This window comes from Oncorhynchus clarkii, chromosome 15 (genome assembly GCF_045791955.1).
Source record: "Oncorhynchus clarkii lewisi isolate Uvic-CL-2024 chromosome 15, UVic_Ocla_1.0, whole genome shotgun sequence".
Classification (NCBI taxonomy): domain Eukaryota; kingdom Metazoa; phylum Chordata; class Actinopteri; order Salmoniformes; family Salmonidae; genus Oncorhynchus; species Oncorhynchus clarkii.
Window position 1 is genome coordinate 616249 of NC_092161.1, and position 27672 is coordinate 643920.

Consider the following 27672-nt stretch of genomic DNA (forward strand, 5'->3'; position numbering starts at 1 on the left):
CAGGTCATCTTAGGTTTCATTACATACAGTCAAGAAGAACTACTGAACATAAGAGCAGCGTCAACTCACCATCAGTACGACCAAGAATATGACTTTCGCGAAGCGGATCCTGTGTTCTGCCTTTCACCCAGGACAACGGAATGGATCCCAGCCGGCGACCGAAAAAAACAACTTCGTAAAAGGGGGAAACGGAGCGGTCTTCTGGTCAGACTCCGGAGACGGGCACATCATGCACCACTCCCTAGCATTCTTCTCGCCAATGTCCAGTCTCTTGACAACAAGGTTGATGAAATCCGAGCAAGGGTAGCATTCCAGAGGGACATCAGAGACTGTAACGTTCTTTGCTTCACGGAAACGTGGCTCACTGGAGAGACGCTATCGGAATCGGTGCAGCCAGCTGGTTTCTACACGCATCGCGCAGACAGCGTGGTAAGAAGAGGGGCGGGGGCGTATGCTTCATGGTTAACGTGACGTGGTGTGATCATAACAACATACAGGTACTCAAGTCCTTCTGTTCACCTGATTTAGAATTCCTCACAATCAAATGTCGACCACATTATCTACTAATGGAATTCTCTTCGATTATAATCACAGCCGTATATATTCCCCCCAAAGCAGACACATCGATGGCTCTGAATGAACTTTATTTGACTCTTTGCAAACTGCAAAGCATTTATCCGGAGGCTGCATTCATTGTAGCTGGGGATTTTAACAAGGCTAATCTGAAAACAAGACTCCCTAAATTTCATCAGCATATCGATTGCGCAACCAGGGCTGGAAAAACCTTGGATCACTGCTACTCTGACTTCCGCGACGCATATAAGGCCCTGCCCCGCCCTCCTTTCGAAAAAGCTGACTCAATTCAACGGCTCAGACACAAGAGGTATGTGGAAGGGTCTACAGTCAATCACGGATTACAAAAAGAAAACCAGCCCAGTCACGGACCAGGATGTCTTGCTCCCAGGCAGACTAAATAACTTTTTTGCCCGCTTTGAGGACAATACAGTGCCACTGACACGGCCCGCAACTAAAACATGCGGACTCTCCTTCACTGCAGCCGACGTGAGTAAAACATTTAAACGTGTCAACCCTCGCAAGGCTGCAGGCCCAGACGGCATCCCCAGCCGCGCCCTCAGAGCATGCGCAGACCAGCTGGCTGGTGTGTTTACTGACATATTCAATCAATCCCTATCCCAGTCTGTTGTTCCCACATGCTTCAAGAGGGCCACCATTGTTCCTGTTCCCAAGAAAGCTAAGGTAACTGAGCTAAACGACTACCGTCCCGTAGCACTCACTTCCGTCATCATGAAGTGCTTTGAGAGACTAGTCAAGGACCATATCACCTCCACCCTACCTGACACCCTAGACCCACTCCAATTTGCTTACCGCCCAAATAGGTCCACAGACGATGCAATCTCAACCACATTGCACACTGCCCTAACCCATCTGGACAAGAGGAATACCTATGTGAGAATGCTGTTCATCGACTACAGCTCAGCATTTAACACCATAGTACCCTTCAAGCTCATCATCAAGCTCGAGACCCTGGGCCTCGACCCCGCCCTGTGCAACTGGGTACTTGACTTCCTGACGGGCCGCCCCCAGGTGGTGAGGGTAGGCAACAACATTTCCACCCCGCTGATCCTCAACACTGGGGCCCCACAAGGGTGCGTTCTGAGCCCTCTCCTGTACTCCCTGTTCACCCACGACTGCGTGGCGACGCACGCCTCCAACTCAATCATCAAGTTTGCGGACGACACAACAGTGGTAGGCTTGATTACCAACAACGACGAGACGGCCTACAGGGAGGAGGTGAGGGCCCTCGGAGTGTGGTGTCAGGAAAATAACCTCACACTCAACGTCAACAAAACTAAGGAGATGATTGTGGACTTCAGGAAACAGCAGAGGGAACACCCCCCTATCCACATCGATGGAACAGTAGTGGAGAGGGTAGTAAGTTTTAAGTTCCTCGGCGTACACATCACAGACAAACTGAATTGGTCCACCCACACAGACAGCATCGTGAAGAAGGCGCAGCAGCGCCTCTTCAACCTCAGGAGGCTGAAGAAATTCGGCTTGTCACCTAAAGCACTCACAAACTTCTACAGATGCACAATCGAGAGCATCTTGTCGGGCTGTATCACCGCCTGGTATGGCAACTGCTCCGCCCACAACCGTAAGGCTCTCCAGAGGGTAGTGAGGTCTGCACAACGCATCACCGGGGGCAAACTACCTGCCCTCCAGGACACCTACACCACCCGATGTCACAAGAAGGCCATAAAGATCATCAAGGACATCAACCACCCGAGCCACTGCCTGTTCACCCCGCTATCATCCAGAAGGCGAGGTCAGTACAGGTGCATCAAAGCTGGGACCGAGAGACTGAAAAACAGCTTCTATCTCAAGGCCATCAGACTGTTAAACAGCCACCACTAACACTGAGTGGCTGCTGCCAACACACTGACTCAACTCCAGCCACTTTAATAATGGGATTTGATGGGAAATGATGTAAAATATATCACTAGCCACTTTAAACAATGCTACCTAATATAATGTTACATACCCTACATTATTCATCTCATATGTATATGCATATACTGTATTCTATGTCATCTACTGCATCTTTATGTAATACATGTATCACTAGCCACTTTAACTATGCCACTTTGTTTACATACTCATCTCATATGTATATACCGCACTCAATACCATCTACCTGTATCTTGCCTATGCCGCTCTGTACCATCACTCATTAATATACCTTTATGTACATATTATTTATCCCCTTACACTTGTGTCTATAAGGTAGTAGTTTTGGAACTGTTAGCTAGATACTTGTTGGTTATTACTGCATTGTCGGAACTAGAAGCACAAGCATTTCGCTACACTCGCATTAACATCTGCTAACCAAATTTCATTTGGTTTGATTTGATCACAGGGTCCGAGCTCCCTGCAATCCAGGACCTTTATGCCAGGCGGTGTCAGAGCAAGTCCCCAAAAAAGTGTCAACGTCATCCAAGCCATAGACGATTTTCTCTGCTTTCGCACAGCAAGCATTACCAGTGCACCAGATCAGGAACTAACATGACCCTAAACAGCTTCTAACCCCAAGCCAGAAGCTGAACAAAACTACGAAATAAATCACTACTGGACGTCCTGCATTGACCCTTCTTTACGAAATCTCTGACTCTATATACACACACTGGACTCCACACACGCACACACACGCACGCACACACGCACACACGCACACACACGCACACACACACACACACACACACACACACACACATACACACACCATACACTACTGTTACTGTTTATTATCTATGCTGTTGTCTAGTCACTTTACCCCTACCTACAGTATACTGCTGTTACTGTCTATTATCTATCATTTACCCCTACCTACAGTATACTGATGTTACTGTCTATTATCTATCCTTTACCCCCACCTACAGTATATTGCTGTTACTGTCTATGATCTATCCTTTACCCCTACCTACAGTATATTGCTGTTACTGTCTATGATCTATCCTTTACCCCTACCTACAGTATACTGCTGTTACTGTCTATTATCTATCCTTTACCCCTACCTACAGTATACTGCTGTTACTGTCTATTATCTATCCTGTCTAGTCACTTTGTTATTCTCTACTCCCTGTTTAAAGCCATGTTATTTTCTACTTCCTGTATATAGCCATGTTATTTTCTACTCCCTGTATATAGCCATGTTATTTTCTACTTCCTGTATATAGCCATGTTATTTTCTACTTCCTGTATATAGCCATGTTATTTTCTACTTCCTGTATATAACCATGTTATTCTCTACTCCCTGTATATAGCCATGTTATTTTCTACTCCCTGTATATAGCCATGTTATTTTCTACTTCCTGTATATAGCCATGTTATTTTATACTTCCTGTATATAGCCATGTTATTTTCTACTTCCTGTATATAGCCATGTTATTTTATACTTCCTGTATATAGCCATGTTATTTTATACTCCCTGTATATAGCCATGTTATTTTCTACTTCCTGTATATAACCATGTTATTTTCTACTCCCTGTATATAGCCATGTTATTACTACTTCCTGTATATAGCCATGTTATTTTCTACTTCCTGTATATAGCCATGTTATTTTATACTTCCTGTATATAGGCATGTTATTTTCTACTTCCTGTATATAGCCATGCTATTTTCTACTTCCTGTATAGAGCCATGTTATTTTCTACTCCCTGTATATAGCCATGTTATTTTCTACTTCCTGTATATAGCCATGTTATTTTCTACTTCCTGTATATAGCCATGTTATTTTCTACTTCCTGTATATAGCCATGTTATTTTCTACTTCCTGTATATAGCCATGTTATTTTCTACTCCCTATAAACAAGAAAATATCTCAAAAAGGAATTACTAAAAACTTAACCAATGAAGAAAAACAATGCAATTGTCTTTAAGTAACACACTGACACTCCAACACACTCACAGGGCCCTACACACTACACACCCTGTCTCTATGCACACTCACAAGGCCCTACACACTACACACCCTGTCTCTATGCACACTCACAAGGCCCTACACACTACACACCCTGTCTCGATGCACACTCACAAGGCCCTACACACTACACATCCTGTCTCTATGCACACTCACAGTGCCCTACACACTACACACCCTGTCTCTATGCACACTCACAGGGCGCTACACACTACACACTCTGTCTCTATGCACACTCACAGGGCGCTACACACTACACACCCTGTCTCTGCACAGTGGTCTCCGCCCTGCAGTTCTCATCCCTGATTTTAGTCCTCACCATATTTACAATGTGCAGGGATACTGGAGTGATGGACGTAGATATGTTAAGGTAAAGGTGATTAGACATCAGGATATATGATAGACAGAATAGCAGCAGTGCAGTATATTTGATGAATGTATGTGAGTGGGTTTGTGTAGAGTCAATATGAATGTATGTGCCTGTTAAGTGAGTGAGCAAATGATGGAGTGAATGTTTGTGTGTGTGTTGGAGAATCTGTGCGTGTAGGGCCCTATGAGTGTGTGTTGGAGTGTCAGGGTGTGTAGTGTGCAGGGCTGTGTCAGTGAACGTAGAGACAATGTGAGTGTGCATAGAGACCGTGTGTGTAGTGTGTATGGCCGTGCGTGCGAGTGTGTTGGAGTGTCAGTGTGTGTAGAGACAGTGTAGAAATAAGAATACAATTCAGGGGTCCTTCAGATAGTCTGTGTAGCCATATAGTTATGTATTTATCAGTCTTATGGCTTGGGGATAGAAGCTGTTCAGGAGCCTGTTTGTGGCAGTCTTGATGCACCAGTACCGCTTGCTGTGTAGAACCAGAGAAAACAGTCTACGGCTTGGGGTGGCTGGAGTCTTTATCACTGGATGTCCGCTTGGTGATGTCCCACTCACTGTAGTGGCATGCTATCAAGGGCGGTGCTGTTGCCATACCAAGCAGTGATATAGCCAGTCAAGATGCTCTCAACAGTGTAGCTGTATAACTTTCAGGATTTGAGGGCCCATGTCAAATCTTTTCATCCTCCCCAGGGGGAAGAGACGATGTCATGCCTTCTTCACGACTGTGCTTCTGTGAATGGACCATGTTAAGTCCTTAGTGATTTGGACACCAACGAACTTGAAGCTCTCGACCCTCTTCGCGTCCAGGCTCTGTCGTAACCGGCCGCGTCCGTGGGGCGATGCACAATTGGCCTAGCGTCGTCCGGGTTAGGGAGGGCTTGGTCGGTAGGGATGTCCTTGTCTCATCGCGCACCAGCGAGCCGGGCGCGGTGCGCGCTCGGATGGCCGGGCAGTGCGCGCTAACCAAGGTTGCCAGGTGAACGGTGTAGCCTCCGACACATTGGACATCTGTCGTATGCAAATTGGAGTGGGTCCAGGGTGTCTGGAATGATGGAGTTAATGTGTTCCCTAACCATCCTCTCAAAGCACTTCATGATTACAGATGTGAGTGATACAGGGCAGGAGTCATGGTGAAGCACTGGAGTTCTTGGGGACAGGATCCTTGTTCCAGTCTTTAATCCCCACATGTTTTATGATGACCACCATCATAAAACATGTGGGGATTAAAGACTGGAACAAGGAGAGGTTGTAAATTACCGTGAATATGCCTACCAGCTGTTCAACGCATGGGCTGAGAACGTGCCCTAGAACATCATCCAGCTACCTGGCCTTGCGACTGTTGACCTGATTAAAGACCTTACTCACGTTGGCCTCGGAGAGCGAGATTGCCCAGTCCTTTGGGTATGACAATAGCAGGTAACCTGAAATTTACTCAGTATGACTATAGTAGGAATTTACCACCTGAAGATACTCAGTATGACTATAGTAGGTAGTTACCACCTGAAGATATTCAATAAGACTATTGTAGGTAGTTACCACCTGCAGATACTTAGTAAATCTATAGTAGGTATTTACCTGAAGATACTCAATATGACTATCGATGTGATGAGGGAGATCAGGGAGATGCTGTGTCCAACAGTGTAACCAATTTTCACCTGCCAGAAGAAGTTCCCCTGAGAAACACACACAACAAACAATAGTTAATTTTATAAATCACGTTGGATTATTCATATTTTCAACATACATGATCTCCTGCTGCGCTAGGATCCAATGATTTAGCAAGGAGTTGATGGACACAGTGTTTAGCCAGGAGTTTGATAGACAGTGTTTAGCCAGGAGTTGATAGACAGTGTTTAGCCAGGACTTGATAGACAGTGTTTAGCCAGGAGTTTGATAGACAGTGTTTAGCCAGGAGTTGATAGACAGTGTTTAGCCAGGACTTGATAGACAGTGTTTAGCCAGGACTTGATAGACAGAGTGTTTAGCCAGGACTTGATAGACAGAGTGTTTAGCCAGGACTTGATAGACAGTGTTTAGCCAGGACTTGATAGACAGTGTTTAGCCAGGAGTTGATAGACAGTGTTTAGCCAGGACTTGATAGACAGTGTTTAGCCAGGAGTTGATAGACAGTGTTTAGCCAGGACTTGATAGACAGTGTTTAGCCAGGAGTTGATAGACAGTGTTTAGCCAGGACTTGATAGACAGTGTTTAGCCAGGACTTGATAGATAGTGTTTAGCCAGGACTTGATAGACAGTGTTTAGCCAGGAGTTGATAGACAGTGTATAGCCAGGACTTGATAGACAGAGTGTTTCGCCCGGAGTTGATGGACAGTTGGAAGAGCGAATGAAATGGTATGTGGGAAATCCCAACTTCGCCTGAGTCATACAGGCAGAAGACATACGCTCCTGAGTCCATGAGAACTAGGGCTGTCGCCGATTTTCATTGACTAGAGTTAACTTTCCCAACAATCACATCACTAAGGTAAGGACCCTGGGACTGAACACCTCGTTCTTAATGGTACGCAAACCAAAAACGGATTTAATGTGTCATTCAGTTATGTAAAGAGTCATGTCATCATGGAATGATCTGTACCAGAGTAACTGTAGGTTACTCAGTTATGTATAGACTGGTACTGTAGGTTACTCAGGTAAAACAGTTGTAGATTATTTTTACATAGGTATTCCTCTTGTCCAGATGGGATAGGGCAGTGTGATTGAGATTGCATCGTTTATGGGCCTATTGGGGCGGTAAGCAAATTGGAGTGGGTCTAGGGTGTCAGGTAGGGTAGAGGTGATATGATCCTTAAATAGCCTCTCAAAGCACTTCCTGATGACAGAAGTGAGTGCTACGGGGTGATCGTCATTTAGCTCAATTACCTTAGCGTTCTTGGGGACAGGAACAGTGGTTGCCATCTTGAAGCATGTGAGCACAGCAGACTGGGATAGTGATTGATGGAATATGTCCGTAAACACACCAGGACGCAGCTAGGGATTCTGTCTGGGCTGGCAGCCTTATGAAGGTTAACAAATGTAAATGTTTTACTTACGTTGGCCACGGAGAAGGAGAGCCCACAGGCTTTGGTAGTGGGCCGTGTCAGGCACTGTATTGTCCTTAAAGCGAGCAAAATAGTTGTTTAATTTGTCTGGGAGCAAGAAGTCGATGTCCGTGATGGTGCTGGTTTTCTTTTTGTAATCCGTGATTGACTGTAGACCCTTCCACATACCTCTTGTGTCTGAGCCGTTGAATTGCAACTCTACTTTGTCTCTATACTGACGCTTAGCTTGTTTGATTGCCTTGATGAGGGAATAGCTACACTGTTTGTATTCGGTCATGTTTCCTGTCACCTTGCCCTGGTTAAAAGCAGTTGTTCGCACTTTCAGTTTTGCTCAAATGAAGCCATCAATTCACGGTTTCTGGTTAGGGAAGGTTTTAAAAGTCACAATGGGTAAAACATCACAGATGCACTTGCTAATAAGCTCGCTCACCGAATCAGCGTATATGTCAATATTATTGTCTAAGGCTACTGAACTGGGAGGGCTTTGAATGCATTGCTGAAGTTAGAGTAGCAATGATCCAGAATGCTACCAGCTCGTGTTGTGCATTCGATATGCTGATAGAATTTAGGAAGCCTTGTTCTCAGATTAGCTTTGTTAAAAACTCGTTTTTCAACCACTCCACAAATTTCTTGTTAACAAACTATAGTTTTGACAAGTCGGTTAGGACATCTACTTTGTGCATGACAAGTACTTTTTTCAACAATTGTTTACAGACAGATTAATTCACTTACAAATCACTGCATCACAATTCCAGTGGGTCAGAAGTTTACATACACTAAGTTGAAAATTCCATAAAATGATGTCATGGCTTTAGAAGCTTCTGATAGGCTAATTGACATCATTTGGAGGTGTATCTGTGGATGTATTTCAAGGCCTACCTTCAAACTCAGTGCCTCTTTGCTTGACATCATGGGAAAATCAAAAGAAATCAGCCAAGACCTCAGAAAAAAAACTGTAGACCTCCACAAGTCTGGTTCATCCTTGGGAGAAATTTCCAAATGCCTGAAGGTACCACGTTCATCTGTACAAACAATAGTAAGCAAGTATAAACACCATGGGACCACGCAGCCATCATACCACTAAGGAAGGAGATGCATTCTGTCTCCTAGAGATGGATGTACTTTGGTGCAAAAAGTGCAAATCAATCCCAGAACAACAGCAAAGAACCTTGTGAAGATGCTGGAGGAAACGGTTACAAAAGTATCTATATCCACAGTAAAATTAGTCCTATATCGACATAACCTGATAGGCCGCTCAGCAAGGAAGAAGCCACTGCTCCAAAACCGACATTAAAAAAGCCAGACGGTTTGCAACTGCACATGGGGACAAAGATCGTACTTTTTGGAGAAATGTCCTCTGGTCTGATGACACAAAAATATAACTGTTATGTTGGGAGGAAAAGGGGGGGCTTGCAAGCTGAAGAACACCATCCCAACCGTGATGCAAAGAGGTGGCAGCATCATGTTGTGGGGGTGCTTTGCTGCAGGAGGGACTGGTGCAATTCACAAAATAGATGGCATTATGAGGAAAAAATGATCTGGCTATATTGAAGCAACATCTCAAGATATCAGTCAGGAAGTTAAAGCTTGGTGGCAAATGAGTCTTCCAAATGGACAATGACCCCAAGCATACTTCCAAAGTTGTGTCAAAATGGCTTAAGGACAACAAAGTCAAGGTATTGGAATGGCCATCACAAAGCCCTGACCTCAATCCCATAGAAAATGTGTGGGCCGAACTGACAAAGCTTGTGCGAGCAAGGAGGCCTACAAACCTGACTCAGTTACACCAGCTCTGTCAGGAGGAATGGGCCAAAATTCACCCAATTTATTGTGGGACGCTTGTGAAAGGCTACCCAAAACGTTTGACCCAAGTTAAACAATTTAAAGGCAATGCTACCAAATACTAATTGAGTGTATGTAAACTTCTGACCCACTGGGAATGTGATGAAATAAATAAAAGCTGAAATAAATAATTCTCTGTATTATTATTCTGATATTTCACATTTTTAAAATAAAGTGGTGATCCCAACTGACCTAAAACTGGGAATCTTTACTAGGATTAAATGTCAGGAATTTTGAAAAACTGAGTTTAAATGTATTTGGCTAAGGTGTATGTAAACTTCCAACTGCAACTGTAAATAGAGTCCAGTGAAGTTCCTTCAGGGCCGTCGAGGTGTCTGCTTAATAACCTTTTTGGGATAGGGGGCAGCATTTTCACTTTTGGATGAATAGCGTGCCCAGAGTTAACTGCCTCCTACTCTGTTCCAGATGCTAATATATGCATATTATTATTAGTATTGGATAGAAAACACACTGAAGTTTCTAAAACTGTTTGAAGGATGTCTGCGAGTATAACAGAACTCATATGGCATGCGAAAACCTGAGAAATAACCAACCAGGAAATGGGACATCTGAGGTTTGTAGTTTTTCAAAGCTTGGCCTACCGAATACACATTGAGATATGGATGAGGTTGCACTTCCTAAGGCTTCCACTAGATGTTAACCATCATTTGAAACTTGAATGAGGATTCTACTATAAAGGAGGGGCTCATGAGACCTCTTTGAGTCAGTGGTCTGGCAGAGAGCCTTGGTCTCATGACATGCGCTCCCGACAGAGTTACCACTCGTTCCAGTGCTTTTCTGAAGACAAAGGAATTCTCCGGTTGGAACATTATTGATGTTTTATGTTAAAAACACTTCCTTAATACAACCCTTGAGGCAGCTGTTCAATCTTGCCGATGGACTGAAAACCCAGCCAGCTGTATGTTATCTATGTCGTCGTTCAGCCACTACTCGGTGAAGCATAAGATATTACAGTTTAATGTCCCGTTGGTAGGATAGTCTTGATCGGAGCTCATCCATTTTGTTATCCAATGATTGCACGTTGGCTAATAGGACTGATGGTAGAGGGGGGATTACTCACTCGCCGTCAGATCCTTACAAGGCACTCCGATCTACGTCCCCGATACCTCCGTCTCTTCTTTGTGCAAATGACAGGGATTTTGTGTGTCATTCATGCGAATGACAATAGCACAATTGGTTAGGAGCCCGTAAAACAGCAGACAGCTCCATCATGTATTTGTACGTTTTATGTGGGCCCCAGGAAGAGTAGCTACTGCATGTGCAATAGCTAATGGGTATCCTAAATAACTATGCCTCCCTGGCCTTCCTGACGGGCCACCCTGAGGTGGTGAGGGTAGACAACAACACATCTAATATGCTGATCCTCAACACGGGGGCCCCTTAGGGGTGCGTGCTTAGTCCCCTCCTGTACTTCCTGGCTGCGCATAACTCCAACACCATTATTAAGTTTGGTGGATGATGGTAGGCCTGATAACAGACGACGATGAGACGGCCTATAGGGAGGAGGTCAGTGACCTGGCCATGTGGTGTCAGGACAACAATCTCTCCCTCAACGTCAGCAAGACAAAGGAGCTGATCGTGGACTACAGGAAATGGAGGGCCGAGCATGCCCCCATTCACATCGACGGGCTGCAGTGGAGCAAGCCGAGAGCATCAAGTTCCTCGGTTTCCACATCACTAAGGACCTGTCATGATCCAAACACACCAACAAAGTCGTGAAGAGGGCACGACAACGCCTCTTCCCCTCAGGAGGTTTAAAAGATTTGGCATGAGCCCTCAGATCTTCAAAAAGTTCTACAGCTGCACCATTGAGAGAATCTTGACTGGCTGCATCACCGCTTGGTATGGCAACTGCTTGGTACTACAGAGGGTGGTGCGTATGGCCCAGTACATCACTGTGGTCGAGCCCCCTGCCATCCATGAAATCTATACCAGGCAGTGTCAGAGGAAGGCCCTAAAAATAGTCAAAGACTTCAGCCACCCAAGTCATAGACTGTTCTCTCTGCTACCGCATAGCAAGCGATACCGGAGCGCCAAGTCTGGGACCAAAAGGCTCCCTAACAGTTTATAATCTATCCCCAAGCCATAAGACTGCCGAGCAGTTAATCAAATGGCTACCCGACTATATACATTGACCCCCTTTTTTTTGCACTGACTCTCTTGTGCTGGCTCTATGCACCCTCACTGGACCCACACACTCACACATACTACACCGACTCTCTAACACACACACAAACACACAAGACATATGCTCACACACACAAAACACACACATACACATTCACACTCACGCTAAATAGGTTTAACACTTTTTTTGGTTACTACATGATTCCATATTTGTTATTTCATAGTTTTGATATCTTCACTATTATTCTACAATGTAGAAAATAGTACAAAATAAAGAAACTCTTGAGTAGGTGTGCCCAAACTTCCGACTGGTACTATAAATACATACATATGTATATATTTTTAAAATATTATTTTCCATTAACCCTACCACCCCTCCCCTAGTTGCAGTAAACTAATGGGCAACAACACTTAGGCTTCTACTTCCAGCTTATACATACTATATACATTTTACGGACACAGTATATTTTACAACAGTTATATTATGTTTGTTTTTAGTCCTTCATCTATCCTCAACCTCTCCCATCTATTTCAGATATTTGCCATGTATTTGCCATATTGTGGTATTTTGGACGCAGCATTGCAGAATACATGCGGGTAGTAGTACTGCACTGTAACTAAAAATTACTGGAGTAAAAAAAAACGGTGTTACTTTGGACACAGTATTTGCAACATACTGCAGTTATACTGCACTCCATCTGCAATTATACTGCATTGTACAGCAGTTATACTGAACTCCATCTGCAATTATACTGCATTGTACAGCAGTTATACTGCACTCCATCTGCAATTATACTGCATTGAACAGCAGTTATACTGCACTCCATCTGCAAATATACTGCATTGTACAGCAGTTATACTGTACTCCATCTGCAATTATACTGCATTGTACAGCAGTTATACTGCACTCCATCTGCAATTATACTGCATTGTACAGCAGTTATACTGCACTCCATCTGCAATTATACTGCATTGTACAGCAGTTATACTGAACTCCATCTGCAATTATACTGCATTGTACAGCAGTTATACTGCACTCCATCTGCAATTATACTGCATTGGACAGCAGTTATACTGCACTCTCTCTGCAATTATACTGCATTGGACAGCAGTTATACTGCACTCCATCTGCAATTATACTGCATTGTACAGCAGTTATACTGAACTCTGGCTGCAATCATTGTCCGTAAGGGCAGAAACAAATAGGCTTCCCAAAATAGCATGGTCACTGTGGTAATCTAATAGTGACAGAACTTTGTCGGAGCCGACGACTGCGCGTAGCAGTACTTAATCGGCAAACCTAGACCATGTCACACTGAACGAGCCAAGACATCTGACAATCGTTGACAAGCTAAGATTTTGCCTACGACGTGGAAGTGTTGTCTGAGACTGCAGAATTGTGTCATAAAACGGCTCAAATTGTACCGTCTACAAGGGCCTTTAGTCTGTGATTCACTGTTCAGCCATGTTGGATCTATTGACCTTCAGAGGAATTATACAACCCAGAAGGGAAGCTTAAAGAAGCATGTATCTTTCTCCAGAACAAACAGTATTATGTGTGCATCCAAACATTGCACACTATTCCCTATATAATGCACTACTTTTGACCAAAGCTCTAAGGACCCTGTACCTTTCCAAGGTCCCTGTGTTTGTCTGGGATCGAGCCAAACAACCACCGTTGGTGAATGTGTTAATACCCTCCAATTTCTACCACTCTACTACTAATACTACCCTCTCAGTACTACCACTCTACTACTACTACCCTCTCAGTACTACCACTCTACTACAACCCTCCAATTACTACCACTCTACTACTACTACCCTCTCAGTACTACCACTCTACTACTACTATCCTCTCAGTACTACAACTCAACTAGAATCCTCCAATTACTAAATCTCTACTACTACTACCCTCTCAGTACTACCACTCTACTACTACTATCCTCTCAGTAATACCACTCTACTACTACTACCCTCCAATGTCTACCACTCTACTACTACTATCCTCTCAGTACTACCACTCTACTACTACTACCCTCCAATTTCTACCACTCTACTAGAATCCTCCAATTACTACCACTCTACTACTACTACCCTCTCAGTACTACCACTCTACTACTACTATCCTCTCAGTACTACCACTCTACTACTACTACCCTCTCAGTACTACCACTCTACTACAACCCTCCAATTACTACCACTCTACTACTACTACCCTCTCAGTACTACCACTCTACTACTACTATCCTCTCAGTACTACCACTCTACTACTACTACCCTCTCAGTACTACCACTCTACTAGAATCCTCCAATTACTACCACTCTACTACTACTACCCTCTCAGTACTACCACTCTACTACTACTACCACTCTACTACAATCCTCCAATTACTACCACTATACTACTACTACCCTCTCAGTACTACCACTCTAATACAACCCTCCAATTACTACCACTCTACTACTACTACCCTCCAATGTCTACCACTCTACTACTACTATCCTCTCAGTACTACCACTCTACTACTACTACCCTCCAATTTCTACCACTATACTAGAATCCTCCAATTACTACCACTCTACTACTACTACCCTCTCAGTACTACCACTCTACTACTACTATCCTCTCAGTACTACCACTCTACTACTACTACCCTCTCAGTACTACCACTCTACTAGAATCCTCCAATTACTACCACTCTACTACTACTACCCTCTCAGTACTACCACTCTACTACTACTATCCTCTCAGTACTACCACTCTACTACTACTACCCTTTCAGTACTACCACTCTACTACAACCCTCCAATTACTACCACTCTACTACTACTACCCTCTCAGTACTACCACTCTACTACTACTATCCTCTCAGTACTACCACTCTACTACTACTACCCTCTCAGTACTACCACTCTACTACAATCCTCCAATTACTATCACTCTACTACTACTACCCTCTCAGTACTACCACTCTACTACTACTACCATCCCATTACTACCACTCTACTACTACTACCCTCTCAGTACTACCACTCTACTACTACTACCCTCCCATTACTACCACTTTACTACTACTACCCTCCCATTACTACCACTCTACTACTACTACCCTCCCATTACAACCACTCTACTACTACTACCCTCCCATTACTACCACTCTACTACTACTACCCTCCCATTACAACCACTCTACTACTACTACCCTCCAATTACTACCACTCTACTACTACTACCATCCCATTACTACCACTCTACTACTACTACCCTCTCAGTACTACCACTCTACTACTACTACACTCCCATTACAACCACTCTACTACTACTACCCTCCCATTACTACCACTCTACTACTACTACCCTCCCATTACTACCACTCTACTACTACTACCCTCCCATTACTACCACTCTACTACTACCATCCCATTACTACCACTCTACTACTACTACCCTCTCAGTACTACCACTCTACTACTACTACCCTCCCATTACTACCACTTTAATGCTACTACCCTCCCATTACTACCACTCTACTACTACTACCCTCCCATTACTACCACTCTACTACAACTACCCTCTCAGTACGACCGCTCTACTACAACCCTCCAATTACTAGAACTCTACTACTACTACCCTCCCATTACTACCACTCTACTACTACTACCCTCCCATTACTACCACTTTACTACTACTACCCTCCCATTACAACCACTCTACTACTACTACCCTCCCATTACTACCACTCTACTACTACCATCCCATTACTACCACTCTACTACTACTACCCTCTCAGTACTACCACTCTACTACTACCCTCCCATTACTACCACTCTACTACTACTACCCTCCCATTACTACCACTCTACTACTACTACCATCCCATTACTACCACTCTACTACTACTACCCTCCCATTACTACCACTCTACTACTACTACCCTCCCATTACTACCACTTTACTACTACTACCCTCCCATTACTACCACTCTACTACTACTACCCTACCATTACTACCACTCTACTACTACCATCCCATTACTACCACTCTACTACTACTACCCCCCCATTACTACCACTCTACTACTACTACCCTCCCATTACTACCACTCTACTACTACTACCATCCCATTACTACCACTCTACTACTACTACCCTCCCATTACTACCACTTTACTACTACTACCCTCCCATTACTACCACTTTACTACTACTACCCTCCCATTACTACCACTCTACTACTACTACCCTCCCATTACTACCACTCTACTACTACCATCCCATTACTACCACTCTACTACTACTACCCTCCCATTACTACCACTTTACTACTACAACACTCCCATTACTACCACTTTACTACTACTACCCTCCCATTACTACCACTTTACTACTACTACCCTCCCATTACTACCACTTTAATACTACTACCCTCCCATTACTACCACTCTACTACTACTACCCTCCCATTACTACCACTTTACTACTACTGCCCTCCCATTACTACCACTTTACTACTACTACCCTCCCATTACTACCACTCTACTACTAATACCCTCCCATTACTACCACTTTACTTCTACTACCCTCCCATTACTACCACTTTACTACTACTACCCTCCCATTACTACCACTCTACTACTACTACCCTCCCATTACTACCACTTTACTACTACTACCCTCCCATTACTACCACTTTACTACTACAACCCTCCCATTACTACCACTTTACTACTACAACCCTCCCATTACTACCACTTTACTACTACTACCCTCCCATTACTACCACTTTACTACTACTACCCTCCCAGTACAACCACTCTACTACTACCCTCCCACTACTAGAACTCTACTACTACTACTACCCTCCCATTAATACCACTCTACAACTACCCTCCCATTAATACCATTCTACTACTACCCTCCCAGTACTACCACTCTACTACTACTACCCTCCCAGTACTACCACTTTACTACTACTACCCTCCCATTAATACCACTCTACTACTACCCTCCCATTACTACCACTCTACTACTACTACCCTCCCAGTACTACCACTCTACTACTACTACCCTCCCATTACTATCACTCTACTACTACCCTCACAGTACTAACACTCTTCTTCTCTGGCATTCAAAAGTTATTTCAGCGTCATCTCTTAGCTGGTTTCTGACATTTATAATGGATGTTTTGGAGGTTAAGAGAGCTACATCCCTAACCGAAGGAGGTGTCACACACTTCAGGCTCCGACATCAAATTCCTTTTAAAGTCAGTCACAGCCAGATCCCCCTGGACTCAGTTATCTTGAATACTAATGACACCACCTCAGTGGTTGGACGAGCTGAGAGCTGGGGGGGGGGGGGGGGGGGGGGGGGGGGTTGAGAGAGTGGAAAGTAGCGGAAAGTAGTGGAGAGTAGCGGAGCGTAGCCGAGCCCCCACTGAGAAAGCTTTTAACACCATATAGAGGACATTCACTTCACTGATCAGGCTGTTGTGACCATGAGCCACATGACCTCATAGGAGAATGTATGTGTGACAGAGTGAATTTATGAGCCACAGTAAATGTATGACAGTGAATTTATGCGCCACAGTAAATGTATGACAGAGTGAATTTATGAGCCACAGTAAATGTATGACTGAGTGGATGTATGAGCCACATTGATTGTATGACAGAGTTAACGTATGACAGAGTGAATGTATGAGCCACAGTGAATGTATCACAGAGTGAATGTATGAGCCACAGTAAATGTATGACAAAGTGAATGTATGAGCCACAGTAAATGTATGACAGAGTGAATTTATGAGCCACAGTAAATGTATGACTGAGTGGATGTATGAGCCACATTGATTGTATGACAGAGTTAACGTATGACAGAGTGAATGTATGAGCCACAGTGAATGTATCACAGAGTGAAAGCATTACCGAGTGAACATATGACAGAGTTAACGTATGACAGAGTGAATGTATGAGCCACATTGATTGTATGACAGAGTTAACGTATGACAGAGTGAATGTATGAGCCACAGTGACTGTATGACAGTGTCAATGTATGACAGTGTTAATGTATGTAAGGGAATACCCCCCTGGGTATGACAGAGTTAATGTATGAGCCACAGTGACTGTATGACAGTGTCAATGTATGACAGTGTTAATGTATGACAGTGTTAATGTATGTAAGGGGATACCCCCCTGGGTATGACAGAGTTAATGTATGAGCCACAGTGACTGTATGACAGTGTCAATGTATGACAGTGTTAATGTATGACAGAGTTAATGTATGAGCCACAGTGAATGTATGACAGAGTGAAAGCATTACCGAGTGAACGTATGACAGAGTTAATGTTTGACAGAGTTAATGTATGCCAGAGTTAACGTATGCCAGAATGAATGTATAAGCCACAGTGAATGTATGACAGAGTGAATTTATGAGCCACAGTAAATGTATGACAGAGTGAATTTATGAGCCACAGTAAATGTATGACAGAGTGAATTTATGAGCCACAGTAAATGTATGACAGAGTGAATTTATGAGCCACAGTAAATGTATGACAGAGTGAATTTATGAGCCACAGTAAATGTATGACAGAGTGAATTTATGAGCCACAGTAAATGTATGACAGAGTGAATTTATGAGCCACAGTAAATGTATGACAGAGTGAATTTATGAGCCACAGTAAATGTATGACAGAGTGAATTTATGAGCCACAGTGAATGTATGACAGAGTGGATTTATGAGCCACAGTAAATGTATGACAGAGTGAATTTATGAGCCACAGTAAATGTATGACTGAGTGGATTTATGAGCCACAGTGAATGTATGACAGAGTGGATTTATGAGCCACAGTAAATGTATGACTGAGTGGATTTATGAGCCACAGTGAATGTATGACTGAGTGGATTTATGAGCCACAGTAAATGTATGATAGAGTGAACATATAAGCCACAGTCAATGTACGAGCAGAGCAGCCTCCAGAGCAGCCTCCAGAGCAGCCTCCAGAGCAGCCTCCAGAGCAGCCTCCAGAGCAGCCTCCAGAGCAGCCTGGAGCAGAGCAGCCTCCAGAGCAGCCTCCAGAGCAGCCTCCAGAGCAGCCTGGAGCAGAGCAGCCTCCAGAGCAGCCTCCAGAGCAGCTTCCAGAGCAGCCTGGAGCAGAGCAGCCTCCAGAGCAGCCTGGAGCAGAGCAGCCTCCAGAGCAGCCTCCAGAGCAGCTTCCAGAGCAGCCTGGAGCAGAGCAGCCTCCAGAGCAGCCTGGAGCAGAGCAGCCTCCAGAGCAGCCTCCAGAGCAGCCCCCAGAGCAGCCTGGAGCAGAGCAGCCTGGAGCAGAGCAGCCTCCAGAGCAACCTGGAGCAGAGCAGCCTGGAGCAGAGCAACCTGGAGCAGAGCAGCCTCCAGAGCAGCCTCCAGAGCAGCCTCCAGAGCAGACTGGAGCAGAGCAGCCTCCAGAGCAGACTCCAGAGCAGCCTGGAGCAGAGCAGCCTCCAGAGCAGCCTGGAGCAGAGCAGCCTGGAGCAGAGCTTAGATTGTACTGACTGTCTGAAGCCTTGGAGGAAATGTGATGAGGAGAGAAAGACAAAGAGAAGTGACCTAATCTTGTCAATGTGGATCAACAATGTTCTGTTCTATAATTTTGGAACAGTGTGTGTGGTTCTGGAACAATGTGGTTCTCTATTGTTCTGGAACGCTGTGGTTATCTATCACTCTGGAACAATGTGGTTCTCTATCATTTTGGAACACTGTCGTTCTCTATCATTTTGGAACACTGTGGATCTCTTTCAATTTGGAACACTGTGGTTCTATATCATTCTGGAACACTGTGGTTCTTTATCATTCTGGAACACTGTGGTTCTCTATCAATTTGGAAAACTGTGGTTCTCTATCATTTTGGAACAGTGTGTGTGGTTCTGGAACAATGTGGTTCTCTATCGTTCTGGAACAATGTGGTTATCTATCACTCTGGAACAATGTGGTTCTCTATCATTTTGGAACACTGTGGATCTCTTTCAATTTGGAACACTGTGGTTCTCTATCATTCTGGAACACTGTGGTTCTCTATAATTCTGGAACACTGTGGTTCTCTATCAATTTGGAACACTGTGGTTCTCTATCATTTTGGAACAGTGTGTGTGGTTCTGGAACAATGTGGTTCTCTATCACTCTGGAACACTGTGGTTCTCTATAATTTTGGAACACTGTGATTCTCTATCATTCTGGAACACTGTAGTTCTCTACCATTCTGGAACACTGTGGTTCTCTATCATTTTGGAACACTGTGGTTCTCTATCATTTTGGAACACTGTGGATCTCTTTCAATGTGAAACACTGTGGTTCTCTATCATTCTGGAACACTGTGGTTCTCTATCATTCTGGAACACTGTGGTTCTCTATCAATTTGGAACAATGTGGTTCTCTATCATTTTGGAACAGTGTGTGTGGTTCTGGAACAATGTGGATCTCTATCACTCTGGAACACTGTGGTTCTCTATAATTTTGGAACAATGTGGTTCTCTATCATTCTGGAACACTGTAGTTCTCTATCATTCTGGAACACTGTGGTTCTCTATCATTTTGGAACACTGTGGTTCTCTATCATTTTGGAACACTGTGGATCTCTTTCAATTTGAAACACTGTGGTTCTCTATCATTCTGGAACACTGTGGTTCTCTATCATTCTGGAACAGTGTGCTTCTCTATCATTCTAGAGCACTGTGGTTCTCTATGATTCTGGAACACTGTGGTTCTCTATCATTCTTGAACAGTGTGGTTCTCTATCATTCTTGAACAGTGTGGTTCTCTATCATTCTGGAACACTCTGGTTCTGTGTTTCTGGTTCAGTACACTTTAGGTCTGTGTGTTATTCAGAGTGTTTCTGTATCCTGTAGACCAGGGGTGTCAAAGTCAAATGGACGGAGGGCCAAATAAAAAAATCAGCTACAAGACGAGGGCCGGACTGTTCGAATGTTCATTGAAAATTTTTTAAATGACGCATATAGTCTAGTGAACCTAATTGAACCTACTGAAAACCTAACAAATATATTACAATATGATCAGATAAATAAAGCAATATTTTCTTATGGCTCTGTCAGTAATCTTTAATTTTCAACAGACACAAAAGACAAATTTCCTTTATATAAATATCCCCATAACATGAACATTAAATGAAAGAAACCGGTATTCAAGGCACCATCAGTAGACTATATTTTCTATTTTAGCAAAAGTGGGCTAAATTTACTTCAAAGAAAAAACAATAATAGCAATTTTCTATCATCCACTCAACTGAAATATTTTTAAAATATAATTGGATTGAAATACAAAAAAATAAAGTGCAAAAATCTATTAATCAAAAACAACACTTTGTTTAAGGAGAAGTAACATGCAGTGAAAACAAATATTAAATTTTAACTTTTAAACTTGAACTGAGTAAAAACTCTAAATATGTGATTGCACAGTAATGTTCACTTGTTTGAGGTTGAGGGTGATACTTGGTGGTGTCCCATCTTTTCCACAAGTTCATCAATGTTCGGGGTAAGGCTCTGAGCTGAAGAAATCCTCAGAATTGAGTGGAGGTGTTCAGCAGTAAGTCGACTTCTGTGTGATGTTTTGTTCAGGTTCATCAAAGAAAACAGTTGTTCACACAGGTATGTGCTGCCAAACATAGACAACGTTTGAGCAGCCTGGATGCGCAGCTGGGGCATTGTGCCGGGGAGGAAACGGGCGAACTCCGCAGCACCCACTGCCGCATATTTTGCCCTCAGTGCATCATTGCATTGGAGGTCAATCAACTCCATTTGGAGGTTTGGTGGTGAGCTTTCCACGTCAACAGCAAATGGGTTACCGAGCAGTTCCAACCTGCTTTTTTGTGCTTCAAAGTCAGCAAATCGGCGTCGAAAGTCAGCGGCAAGCATACCTATTTTATCAGCCAACTGTGTGCTCGGGAACGCACTGGTAGAGAGCTTCTCTTTCATGGTCTGGCAGCTGGGAAAGTGGCTCAAATTTTCTTTCCGCATCTGCGTCTCCCACAGAGTCAGTTTGGTTTTAAATGCCTTCACTGTACTGTACATATCAGAGATGACACGATCCCGACCCTGCAGCTGCAAGTTTATTGCATTCAGATGACTCGTAATGTCACACAGAAAAGCCATTTCACACAGAAACATTTCGTCTCGGAGTTGTGTTGTGTCTTTCCCTTTGCTGTCCAAGAACAGACAAATCTCCTCACGAAGCTCGAAACATCTTTGAAGCACCTTTCCCTGGCTTAGCCATCGCACCTCTGTGTGATAAGGCAAATCACCATGCTCCGTTTCTAACTCCGTCAGAAATGCCTTGAACTGGCGGTGATTCAAACCTTTGGCTCTGATAAAGTTAACTGTGCGCGTGATGATGCTCATTACATGCTCCATTTTCAAGGCTTTACCGCACAACGCTTCCTGGTGTATGATACAATGATAAGCTGTCAGCTCACCTGTCGCGTTTTCCTCTTGCATCATTTCCCGTATCTTCGCCACCAGTCCGCTCCTGTGTCCACACATCGCAGGTGCTCCGTCGGTTGTCAAACCCACAAGTTTTTCCCAAGGCAGCTCCATCTCATTTACACATCTTGACACCTCTTCATACAAATCATGCCCCGTAGTTGTGCCATGCATAGGACGTAAAGCCAAAAACTCCTCTGTCACGCTTAGGTTGGAGTCCACTCCGCGGATGAAAATTGACAACTGGGCAATGTCAGAAATGTCGGTGCTCTCATCCACAGCCAAGGAATATGCAATAAAATCTTTTCCCTTTTTCACAAGCTGCTCTTTTAGATTGATGGACAACTGGTCTACTCTCTCGGCAATGGTGTTTCTGCTCAGACTCACATTTAAAAAGAGTTGCCTTTTTTCTGGGCAAACTTCGTCACAAACTTTAATCATGCAGTTTTTGATGAAATCCCCCTCCGTAAATGGCCGGGCTGATTTAGCGATCTCTTCTGCCAAAATAAAACTGGCCTTGACAGTTGCGTCCGCGTGTGTGTCCGCGTGTTTCGTTTCATAATGTCGTCTCAGATTATACTCTTTCAGTACCGCCACACTTTCTCCACACAGAAGACACACAGGTTTTCCAGCTACCTTCGTGAACATATACTCCGACTCCCACCTTGTTTGAAACCCCCGGTTCTCAGTATCCACCTTCCGTTTTGCCATTTTTGATGGGTATCTGAAAGTTAATTTTACTGTGATGCTGACGACTGCTGTGCCAATAAATATTGAAATGAAGCAGCCTACTGCTCGGTGCGTCACCTTTGCATTGTGGGAAATGTAGTATTGGTGCGTGTAAAAGATCTGCGGGCTGCCTGCGGCTTGCTGCGGGCCGGTTCTAATAATAAATCAAGATCATCCCAGGGGCCGTAAAAAACCTTCTTGCGGGCCGGATGTGGCCCGCGGGCCTTGACTCTGACATATGTGCTGTAGACAGTCTATGAATCACGTGTCAAACATCTGGCCTTGGAGCCCATTCAATCCAGCATATATTCATTATTTTTTTGGGGGGGGGGTTGAAACAATCTCAATCAATACTGAAATTACTTAAACCAAATAATGAAAACTGTGTAGAAATTATAATGGACCTACATTTACAGTCTTCTCACTCATAACAGTCATTTATAGTCACTTCACTCTGTCCAGCTTGATAATAGTCATTTATAGTCTCTTCACTCTGTCCAGCTTGCTAACAGTCTTTGAAACTGAATGTAGCCAGCAGGGAAAAGGAGTTTGACACCCCAACAATGAATATTCCATCAGTAGGTTGATCAGACTCTGCAGGATTGAAGTGAACGGAAATATTCATATCAACGTCATAAGAGGTCTTCATGACATCATATAGAGAAAAAAATCACACACTATTCTATTATCTAATCTATAATTTCATTTTCAATACATATGCATCAGCCAAGTAAAGCCCCCCATTGTCACTGGGATACAGCCAATCAGTCCGCTCATTGACTTGTAGATGTAGAAAAGATAATAGAGACATTATATTGAGCTGTGATCTGCTGCAGCTAGCGGCTGAGGTAACGATGATGAGCCACAACGGAAAGGGCCAGATATAGAGAGAGATCCACGACACCAGGAGATCTACATGACCATTTCTAGTCAAACCAGACTGACTGCCAACCACAGAGAAACTAAAGAGATTGTTCTCTCTTCTCTCTCCTCACTGTCGTTAATGCTTCGCTACTGGGTTCTATTCCTGAGCAGGCAGACTTTTCTTGTGATTTATTCAGTAAGTACCAGACAGACAGACAGACAGACAGACAGACAGACAGACAGACAGACAGACAGACAGACAGGCAGACAGTCAGACAGACAGACAGACAGACAGTCAGTCAGACAGACAGAGACAGGCAGACATACAGACAGACAGAGACAGACAGGCAGACAGTCAGTCAGACAGACAGACAGACAGAGACAGGCAGACAGTCAGACAGACAGAGACAGGCAGACAGTCAGACAGACAGACAGACAGACAGACAGACAGACAGACAGACAGACAGACAGACAGTCAGACAGACAGACATACAGAGACAGGCAGACAGTCAGACAGACAGACAGACAGACAGACAGACAGACAGACAGACAGACAGAGACAGGCAGACATACAGACAGACAGAGACAGACAGGCAGACAGTCAGTCAGACAGACAGACAGAGACAGGCAGACAGTCAGACAGACAGACAGACAGACAGACAGACAGACAGACAGACAGACAGACAGACGGACGGGAACCAGATATGCGGAAATCACCCGTTCACCTACTCTGCGTCTCACAAAGACATGGCGGTTGGAACTAAAAATTGAAAATTTGGATTCATCAGACCAAAGGACGGATTTCCACCGGTCTAATGTGTCCATTGCTCATGTTTCTTGTACCAAGCAAGTCTCTTCTTATTTTTGGTGTCCTTTAGTAGTTGCTTCTTTGCAGCAATTCGACCATTTACGCGGTCTCCTCTGAACAGTTGATGTTGAGATGTGACTGTTACTTGAACTCTGTGAAGCATTTATTTGAGCTGCAATTTCCGTGGCTGGTAACTCTAATGAACGTATCCTCTGCAGCAGAGGTAACTCTGGGTCTTCCTTTCCTGTGGCGGTCCTCATGAGAGCCATTTTCACCATAGCACTTGATGGTTTTTGCAACTGCATTTAAAGAAACTTTCAAAGTTTTTGACATTTTCCATATTGACTGTCCTTCATGCTTTAAAGTAATGATGGGCTGTTGTTTCTCTTTGCTTACTTGAGCTGTTCTTGCCATAATATGGACTTGTTCTTTTACCAAATAGGGCCATCTTCTGTATACCACCCATACCATGTCACAACACAACTGATTGGCTAAAATGCATTAAGAAGGAAAGAAATTCCACAAGTTAACTTTTAACAAGGCACGCCTGTTAATTGAAATGCATGCCAGGTGACTACCGCATGAAGCTGGATGAGAGAGTACCAAGAGTGTGCAAAGCTGTCATCAAGGCAAAGGGTGGCTACTTTGAAGAAGCTCAAATATATTTTGATTTGTTTAACACTTATGTGGTTACTTATGTGGTTACTACATGTGTTATTTCATAGTTTTGATATCTTCACTATTATTCTACAATGTAGAAAATAGTCAAATAAAATAAACCTTGAATGAGTAGGTGTGTCCAAACTTTTGACTGGTCCTGTATGTATACAGTACCTTCAGAAAGTTTTCAGACCCCTTGACTTTTTCCACATTTTGTTAGGTTACAGCCTTATTCTACAATGTTAAATACTTTTTTCCCCTAATCAATCAATACCCCATGACAAAGCAAACACTTTTTTTTAGACATTTGTGCTAATTTATAAAAATTTAAATATGAAATATACTACTTTTACATAAGTATTCTGACCCTTTACTCAGTAGTTTGTTGAAGCACATGGGGCAGCGATTACAAATCAAATCAAATGTTATGAATACAGCAGGTACAAGCCCTTAACCAACAAAGCAGTTCAAGAAAGAGTAAGATCATATTTACAAAATAAAGTAAAGTAAAAATAAAAAGAGTAACACAATAAAAATAACAATACAGAGGCTATATACAGGGGTTACCGGTACGGAGTCAATGTGGAGGCTATATACAGGGGGTACCGGTACAGAGTCAATGTGGAGGCTATATACAGGGGTTACCGGTACAGAGTCAATGTGGAGGCTATATACAGGGGTTACCGGTACGGAGTCAATGTGGAGGCTATATACAGGGGTTACCGGTACGGAGTCAATGTGGAGGCTATATACAGGGGTTACCGGTACGGAGTCAATGTGGAGGCTATATACAGGGGTTACCGGTACGGAGTCAATGTGGAGGCTATATACAGGGTGTACAGAGTCAATATGGAGGCTATATACAGGGATTACCGGTACAGAGTCAATGTGGAGGCTATATACAGGGGGTACCGGTACAGAGTCAATGTGGAGGCTATATACAGGGGTTACCGGTACGGAGTCAATGTGGAGGCTATATACAGGGTGTACAGAGTCAATATGGAGGCTATATACAGGGGTTACCGGTACAGAGTCAATGTGGAGGATATATACAAGGGTTACCGGTACGGAGTCAATGTGGAGGCTATATACAGGGTGTACAGAGTCAATATGGAGGCTATATACAGGGGTTACCGGTACGGAGTCAATGTGGAGGCTATATACAGGGTGTACAGAGTCAATATGGAGGCTATATACAGGGGTTACCGGTACGGAGTCAATATGGAGGTTATATACAGGGTGTACAGAGTCAATATGGAGGCTATATACAGGGGTTACCGGTACAGGTACAATGTGGAGGCTATATACAGGGGTTACCGGTACAGAGTCAATGTGGAGGCTATATACAGGGTGTACAGAGTCAATATGGAGGCAATATACAGGGGTTACCGGTACAGAGTCAATATGGAGGCTATATACAGGGGGTACAGAGTCAATATGGAGGCTATATACAGGGGGTACAGAGTCAAAATGGAGGCTATATACAGGGGTTACCGGTACAGAGTCAATGTGGAGGCTATATACAGGGTGTACAGAGTCAATGTGGAGACTATATACAGGGTGTACAGAGTCAATGTGGAGGCTATATACAGGGTGTACAGAGTCAATGTGGAGGCTATATACAGGGGTTACCGATACAGAGTCAATATGGAGGCTATATACAGGGGGTACCGGTACAGAGTCAATATGGAGGCTATATACAGGGGTTACCGGTACAGAGTCAATATGGAGGCTATATACAGGGGTTACCGGTACAGAGTCAATATGGAGGCTATATACAGGGGTTACCGGTACAGAGTCAATGTGGAGGCTATATACAGGGGGGTACCGGTACAGAGTCAATATGGAGGCTATATACAGGGGTTACCGGTACAGAGTCAATGTGGAGGCTATATACAGGGGGTACCGGTACAGAGTCAATATGGAGGCTATATACAGGGTGTACAGAGTCAATATGGAGGCTTTATACAGGGGTTACCGGTACAGAGTCAATGTGGAGGCTATATACAGGGGTTACCGGTACAGAGTCAATGTGGAGACTATATACAGGGGTTACCGGTACAGAGTCAATGTGGAGGCTATATACAGGGTGTACAGAGTCAATATGGAGGCTATATACAGGGGTTACCGGTACAGAGTCAATGTGGAGGCTATATACAGGGGTTACCGGTACAGAGTCAATGTGGAGACTATATACAGGGGGTACTGGTACAGAGTCAATATGGAGGCTAT

The 27672-nt window shown here is 43.8% G+C and overlaps 1 protein-coding gene across 1 annotated transcript in view; it reads right to left on the reverse strand.

The window, feature by feature from the left end:
* Positions 1-27672, reverse strand: part of LOC139366648 (vasoactive intestinal peptide receptor 1b) — a 319811-nt gene that overhangs the window by 48082 nt on the left and 244057 nt on the right. The window contains exon 5 of the mRNA XM_071104323.1: positions 6449-6546. Coding sequence (XP_070960424.1) covers positions 6449-6546 — 98 coding nt within the window. The remainder of the gene's footprint in view (positions 1-6448; positions 6547-27672) is intronic.